Here is an 8,566-nt window from a genome sequence, read left to right on the forward strand (position 1 = left end):
GTTGAGTTGGCTTGTCCATTATGACTGGTCTTGCTGGCCTGGTTGTCTAAACATTGAAGACTTCTTTTGAGTAGATCCATGAGCAGACTCTCTCTCTCTCTTTTTTTTTATTTAAGAGGGCAAATACTTGTGCTTGTGAAGAGGTTATGGTACTAACAATATCTAAAATTCAAGTGTGTTTTGAGGCACAATGCAGATATGCTAATCAGTGCATCTTTGTCATGCTTCTCATTTGAGCGGCCTCTACATTGCCCCCCACTCCAAGTTAAATTGCTATGGGAGCATTTAAGCTAAAACGTCCTCATGATAACAAAATTACTTTAATTGTTGAGTGTTGTGGTTTACAAATCACTGAAAGAGAAGCCTCTCCAACCACACCGCATGCCTTAACTTCTTTTTAAATTTTTGTTCAACATATGAAATTCCAACAATGTTTGAATTAATATTTCTTCATGTTAGACAGGGCAGCATTTCAACATTTGGTGCTATAAATTGAAAACAAATTTGGTTTACCTGTCAAAATATAGTTTGGCAAGTAATTCACATGATTCCTTTTCATGTCAAAAGAACCTTGAACTCTGCTTCACTTGGGTTAGTTAGCTTACAGTAGCCAAAATTTACTAAGTCTTGTGTTTCCCTCAGCAATATAGAGAAATTTGATGTTTCTATAGCTTCCAGACTCGCACTTGAGCAGACACTGAAACTTAATGCTGGCCATGAACCTGGCAACTTGTTTCATACCTGCCTTGCTGCCTTTAACTGTAACTAAATAAACTGCCGATTGCTGTGTAATTGTAACTGGTTTTTTTTGTGATTGTTGCTGTCCATACTTGTTTGTGGCATGGAATATCTACAAATCCCTGGTATTAGTAGATGGCTTTAATGAAGCCAAGCACCTATATTATGGGGGAATATTTGTGTTGGGTGGCATTAAGGGTGTTCTGGGGGGGTAATGTACCACTCTAGTTGTATATGCATGTGTTCTCTGCTGCAGGCTTGCCCATGCGATCGTGCCTAGAGCACTCTGGTTTCCAGGTGACAGACACGATTCACGGTATAGTATGAGATATCTGAAGTTGGAGCATTCTCTACAGCTTTCATTTCTCTAGTTCTGGATTTAACTTTTTTAAAGAATAAGGGTTAAGTAGTACCAGCTACTATCTACTGAGTACTAAAAATTGTACAAAATACTGCCCCTTCCTTTCCTCTGCTCCCTCATTAGAGAATGGTAACTCTGTCCAAAGTCAAGGTAAGCAATATTTCTGTGCATGTGTAGTTTTTTTAATCCTTTAAGATTGTCTTCTACCCATTTGTTGTTGGCAGGACTTATTCTAACTTCATTCCCTTCAGATCTAGCTACATCAGGGACTGAACACAAGTTAGTAGCTGAATAAACAAACTTAATAGTGTTGCCAGATTGCAAGGACTATGCATCCCTTTGTTGGGTAGCTCTCATACCAGCTTTAATGATCTGTTTCTAAAGTCCAGGAAGGATGTTAGATAGACTGATACTGTAAATGTTGTTTTCTTTTGTCAGGGATATTTCAAGATAATGCAACACCGGTTTTTGTATCACTTAGGGGCATTTTTAATTTTGTCAGCAAATTGAACTGGTCATTAAATTTTGAATTAATTGTACAGATTTCAGTGCTAGAAATAAACATGGAAACAGCTTGGGTCCACTTTTTTTAAAGAATTGCTAGCTCTGTCACCATTAGTCGTGGACTTTTGCTGCTGAACTTATTTCATCCAGGATTATTTTGAGTCCTGAGCAAGCTAACTTTTTCAGGTGAAATCAGTTGTCCAACAAATTCTGCAGTGTTAGGACAAAGGTGCACAACTCCAGTTTTCCCTGGTCTACTTGATCACTGTAAACATACTAGTTGTGGTCATCATACTTGCAGATGGAGATACCTGTCCATTTGATATTCATAAGGAAGAAAACAATCAGAACATGTTTAGTAGGTTACTGTAAGATCATAGCAGGGAAAATACTAGTTCAGTCTTCGTCACTTAAGTTTAGAGACCACAAGTTCTTCAAGGGTGAAGATCTTATCAGAATAGTTTGTAGCTTGAAGATATAAAGACTTTAAAAAAATTATTCTTACACCTCAGTATGGTATACTTTGTCACAGTTGCAACTACTAACCAAAATCTTTTGGGGAGGGGGTTATTCCCTTAATCTGCTTCAGAAATCCCCTTACAATACCTGGAAGTAATTAGTGACCATCTAATTTGAGCAGTTAAACTTTTTCACTTCTCTTTGAAATAAATCCAAGACTAATGCTGGCTCTACCAAGAGTAGCACTGCTAGAGCTTTTGATAATACCTTGCAAGTTTATGGAAACAAGAACTGAAGCCACCTATTCATGAGCAAATCACCAGAAATGGATTCAGTTCATCCTCGATCAAGTTGCCACCTACAAGAATAACATTTCAAGAAAGTAGCTTTTTTTTCATGCCTTACTAAACCAAATTTAAAATGGACTTCTTGGCTACTAACAGTTGTCTCTTAATGTAACTTCCATCACAAAACATACAACAACAAAAATTGCTAGCATGTGGAGTGCTGACTATCTAAGTAGTCCTAATTCAGTACCCCCAAGTAAAAGGATAACCATTTCTAGAATTGCTTCACCACGAGCTCCCTATTCATAGTCCATCTTCTTTCTTGTTTGGACATTTAAAATATTCTGTGCTGAGGGAACAGAAAAGAGGAAGGGATGCTGCAGAAGGTTTTCTTAGGATTCTGCAGCATGTCCTGCATTGTCTTAATGGCACTTACTCTATGTTCAGTGGAAGACTTCTCGGACGCTAGTCTGAAGAATGCTCTTAGAACTGGCCAGCTTTTTAATTCACTGACCTAAGTGCAGTGGAAGTGGATGCCAGATCAGGTTCTAGGGGAAAGCCATCTAATCTACTTACCTTCTTATGACCTGAACCATTCTAGGAGCATCATTAAGCAGGAAAGACTCCTGGATGGTGAGTAACCCTGAAACAAGAAAAAGCATTAAGATGCAATAGTGGTATTGATGTGGGACACTTCTCCCCACACCCTATCCCTCTCCCCTCTTTCGCTCCCCTCCCTGCCCCTTCCACCTCCCCTGGGCTCATCTGTAAATGACTCCATTGTGTAACTTCATGTTAAGATTGGTGAATGTGTTTTGACTTAATATTTCCTTGAAATGAATAGATGCTAATAGCAGCCTTCATATTGTCTGCTAGAAACTTAGAATGGGAAATACTTGCTGAAAGACTATATTGACTACGTCCCTGTTGTACCTTTTGAAATACTGTAGCTTTATAATTTGTGTAAATCATTAGCTTGTTGTATGGTGCTTAAGACAGCTGGTGTTGCTTAATGTATTCTGTTCAGTTCACATTTCCACCTTTTTGTACGGATGTGTTAGAGCTTTGAAACAGAAGGGTATGTTTTTTATGGTTCCATGAATCAGATGTTTCTATTCAGAAGGTGGAGAGAGGCTTCCTTTATGGCCCTCAAACCTAGTCTGGTTTGAACAGTGAGCTGTAGAATTGCAGTATTAATAGCGGCCACAAACTGCCATTAATCTGAACTCTGAGTAAATATTTGCTTACTCCTTGCCTTCAAAAGACTCCAAGGTTTTACTCTTTCTTGCATTTAAAATGTGCAACTGTGTTTAAAACATGTTCCATTGAGAGCTCAGCTGCTGAGGGTATGGTTTAAATGCATTGGAATTGTTTTGTGATGGCCATTTGGCAAACACCGTCCAGTATAGATTGCATGGAATAAATCAGTAGTTTACTTGAAATTGTGCAATCTTAGTGAATTGTCCAAGTTTGTATTCCATGTGTAGATAACTTTTCAAAGTCATGACATACACAATTGCTTGCACATGTAGCAAAATACTTAGTACATGTAAGCAAATGGGAACAGCAAAGCAGGTAGTCCTGCAAGCATTCCACTCAACGCAGCCAATGTTACTCTAAGGCTTTATTCAGTTTCTGCTGACTGAGATTTTAAAATCTTTTAGATCTAGCTGCAAGAAAAAATGTGTTCCACAGTGACTTAAAAAAACACGCTAGAAGTGCTGTAAATTTTTAAATTTACATATTTTAAATCCAATCTTAATGTACTGAACCTCTTAATCGCCAATATTTAACGTGGCTTTGCCTCAGTGGTACATCCTTTTGGAGTCATCTGCTGTATGCAGCAAGACAAGTGGTCAGACACTGAATACTAGTGGTATAGCTATTACTGATTAGATTAAATGTGGAGTCATAGTTAACTATAGCTGTCACTTCTACTCCCTCTGTTCTGGTGGCTGCAAGTTTATCATGTTAGCTGTTATCTTCTCACTGTAAGTCCTTCCTTTTTCTCATTCATAGAGATCCTGTAGCAAGGGAGGTTCTGGACAGGCTCAGAAGGAAAATGACTTAACAGTAAGTAATTCTCCTGATTGTATCTCTGCAGTAAGAGTTCAGAAACCTGCCCAAGATGGGTATGACGAATGCCGCTCTTGGTGTTAACTTCCTCCATTTCTCTAGAGAAGCACAAGTCATTTGTATTGCTTTTTTTCTTAGTGCCTTCTCTTCCATTTTCTCACTCAGTCATGTTGGACAAAGTCTATGTTTTTTGCATGTCAGATGTTGTACTCACTTACACTGCTTCAAATATGAACTTGACTCCTGTATAGGAGAACCTGCAGGTCGAGGAGATTAAATGGAATTTAATCTTGCTTAAAGATGCCACTTGTGCAGGGTTGTAAGTTCTGCACCTTAAAACACTATTTCCTAACTGATAGAATCCTCCTGGTACTGCTGTCCATAGCTGAACAGCACTAGCTGCTTTGTATCCTCCTTATTCATTTCCCTAGTCGCTTCCTCCTTGACCATGGTTGAAGATGACATACAGTTTGCTCTGCTCTGTCTGATACAAAAATACTATCTTCTTTTCTCGTATTACCTGCCTGCAAGTCACATCATTGACAACTCTAAAATTCTTGGTCACTGTTTCTTGCAGTTTGGGGGAGGGAGGGTTGACGCATACAATGATGCATCCACAAAGATGAAGGAAGAATATGAACAAAGCTAGCCATATTATTTTTTTTTTTTTTTTTTTTTAATTTTTAAGGAGTTATTTCCTCCTTAATTCCATTATTTGAAGAAATGGAGGTTCTAACTGTTGGTGTATGCTTGCACATTTGGTCTTCTGCTTTGAAACTCACAACATTGGTTTCAGGAAAACACTTTGCCATTAGCAGACTTGGTGATCTTGAATGGATGTGATGGTAGATTTAAAGAGGCACACTTGCCAGGCTTCAGAGACAAAACAGAGAGACTTCTCCAAGATAGGAAGATAAACTAAAATAATCTCATGTAGTCTTGAAACTATTAATTGACTAAAAATGTACCATTCTGCTGGAAAATAAGACAACACAGAACTACATTCACAAACTTGGAGGCATGAATTCCTGCTATTCAATGCAGTAAAATTTTAGAAAATAATATCTGAACGTTGTCTTTGATTCAGGATAGGTTTTCCCATTCTTATTAAAAGTACTTGCATGGTTACTTGGTTAAACTCTGAATGTGAAAATGTATCATTGCTTAGACTTCCGTTTTGAATTGCCAAATGAGAGTTGACACTTTTTTAAATAGATCTTTAACCCTGCAGCCAGCATCAACTTCCAAAGTGAATTTCCACCTTTAAGTCTTCAAAACCTGCATGAAGTTTTAGTTGTGCTTGGTTGACTCTTACGACTGTCTGAATTCTTTTTGTGTTGAACTCAATTTTAGTTGGACTAAACTTTCAGGCTAAAAATTAACAGGTCATCTTGTATTGCTTTAAGTATATTCAGGACCTCCATTTTCAAAGGCCTTTGGGTAAATCATTAACTTTTTACTTGTAATTGGCCCTTTAGAAATTGAAAGGTTATCAGATTTGCAATGATATACTGGAAGGCGAGCCTTAATCGCCTTGTAACGGGTGGGCAATTATTTAGGCAGGAGGGCCACTTAAAGAGTTTTGGTGAGCTGTCCAGGGCTGCATAGCCTTGCTCCTTGACAGGTGCCTTGCCCCCTCATCTCCATCTTGGGACCAGAAGGCCCTCCCTTTGCCCCTAGAAATACTTGTTTTGGGAAGGGAGTTTGCAGTTTGGCACCTAGGGGGAAAATAACAAATTGTATACTAAAAATTAAGTGTGGGGTGCATGTAGGGATGGGGGGAGGCTATGGAGGGCAGGTGCATGTAGGGTGGGGGGGAAGCTGTGGGGGGGGCTGTGGGGGGGACAGGTGCATATAGGGGGCTCCCTCCACAAACATGCCCCACCATTACACACAGTTCTTGTTGCCAGCAGCAGCAGGTGGAGTCCCCCAGTGGTGCCTGGTCCCAGTATGCATCAGGAGTGCACATTGCTGGGCCACTGGCTCTGGTTTGGTAGGGCTCACTCCCAGGAGGAGCCCTGCACAATGAAGGCAGTGATGTAAGTTACGGGGTTTAGCCAGTGCAGCAGGGAAAGAGGTGGAGGCAACCTGGCTCTGTAGTGTGGAGCTTCTAGCCATTCCCTCTGAGGTGTAGCACTGATCAGTGCCAGGCTGTTGGCTCCATCATGTGGGGCTGCTTTCCACCCCCCCCATCCCCAAAGGTACAGGGCTTGGGGCAGAGAACCTGGGAACTGCATGCAAGCCCTATGTGACGAAGCCAGGCAAACCCTGTGCCGCCACCCCCCCAGCTTAGGCTCTGTGCTTCTGCCCCACCCTAGGTCCCAGGGTATTGGCGTGGGCCTTACACTCCCATCCAGTTGCTGCTTTGCTCCTGCCTGCTGCTGCTGCCACTCCCCTCTTTCCCCGCCACTGCCAAAGGTTAGAGCACAGCATGTGCTGCCCCCATGGGAGTGAGTGGACTTCATCCCCAAGCAAGCACAACAGGGGTAGCCTGGGGCTGGGCTGGATACATTGAATTAGTAGGCACCAGCCTGTGGGCTGGATGAAGTTACCTGGCGGGCCACACTTTACCTGCTGCTGCCTTATTTGGAGCTCTCCATTTTTAAGTTTAAAAAAAAAAATGAACTAGGAAAAGACTTGAGTTGCCTTTCATTGTAAATGTAAATATTCAGATGTCTTTCACTGGAGCTGCAGTTAGTTTGCTTCATTTTAAAGTTTGGTTACTCCATGAATGTACTTAAATTATTAACTATCTTCTTCCACTAAACCTGGCTTGCTGAGTGAGTTTCAATTTGAATTCTCCTGTTGGGCAGCAGGTTATATAATGTTCAAGTGCCCAACAGCAAGAGCATGTGAAACTATGGGGAGTGTTTGTTTAAAGGCATTAATTCTGCCTCAGGAAATGAAATAGAAGAGTTGTCCAGTGGAAGTGTTACAAACATTCTGTACACATGGGTCTCCTTATCAAAATCTGTAATGAAGATAATTTGTGAGGTTGTGGGTGCTGATGGTGGTAGTAGTTGTGTAGGATTTTTCCCCCCTTTTTTTCTTTTTTCTCTTCTAGAGTTAAGTCATGGCTTCACCTGTCATTTTTCCCTACATTGCAAGATGGATTACAAGCCTTGCAAGTAGGTTGTTTCAGACTCTGCACTAGCAGAAAATCTTTTGCCTGACACTAACACCCACAGAAAATGTTATTCACTGTGGAATCTAACATGCAAATACATTCTTAGGCAACAGTTAAGAGAACTGCTTAAAACATAATCAAGGTAACTAAAAAAACCCAGTGCAGGGGAAGATTTATAACCCCCACCCCACAAAGTTTCAGTAGAATGCTTTTATAACCTAGTGGCCACAGCTCCATTCAGGGATGTGGGAGATGTGGTCTCAGTACTCTTAGGCAGACTTTGTAGACATGGTCTATAGGACTAATACTGACGATAGTGACAACTTCACTTAAGGGGAACATGATGGGTTGAGTAATGCCACTGATGTCAGGAAAGGTTGAGAACTAATACAAAATTCTTGTCATCAATTGACTAATTTCTGCATTGATTTGAGGCTGATGTGGTTCTGTATTGCTCCTGGGAAGTGTCAGGCAAGTGTATTTTGTAGGAGAGCTTAATTTTGGAACATGGTACATGTACATATAATCCACCAAATGAGACCTGATTCTGCCATACCTAGTACCCTCAATTTTTATTTATAAAAAATAATATTTTGAGGGGGAAAATGCCAAAATGGAAGAATTTACCAACTCGCAAGTAGAGTCCCTTCCTCTTTAATGAGCATACTTTAGCTCTGTGTTTTCCACGTTTTAAAGTAGAAGTAAGTTAAAGTTTCAACTGCTATGTAGCTAGCTGTGGTTGGCTTGCTTTAATTTGGGCAGGGTATTTGCAGGTTACAGGGTACTTAGATACTCAATAAACACCTCTTCCACTTCATCTTTCTCTTGAATCTGAAACACTGCATTACTTTTACATTTAAATCCCCTTGTATTGAGCAATTGTAATTCTGGTAGTTTTCTTTGAAAGGGGGGAGTGGGGTATTGGGGGAAGGGGTTTAAACATATAGATTGTTTGTGGATATTTTAAAAAAAAAAAAAAAAGGTACACTTCAAATGTAAAGTCCTGCTGAACCG

At 40.3% G+C, this 8,566-nt stretch overlaps 1 protein-coding gene across 1 annotated transcript in view; it reads left to right on the plus strand.

The window, feature by feature from the left end:
- The window catches only part of CHKA (choline kinase alpha), a 31,677-nt gene that overhangs the window by 12,940 nt on the left and 10,171 nt on the right, over positions 1–8,566 (plus strand). Inside the window, exon 3 of the mRNA XM_019547279.1 lies at positions 4,369–4,422. Within this exon, the coding sequence (XP_019402824.1) occupies positions 4,369–4,422 (54 nt within the window). The remainder of the gene's footprint in view (positions 1–4,368; positions 4,423–8,566) is intronic.

Source organism: Crocodylus porosus, unplaced genomic scaffold, assembly GCF_001723895.1.
Source record: "Crocodylus porosus isolate Cpor-Errol unplaced genomic scaffold, CroPor_comp1, whole genome shotgun sequence".
Classification (NCBI taxonomy): Eukaryota; Metazoa; Chordata; order Crocodylia; family Crocodylidae; genus Crocodylus; species Crocodylus porosus.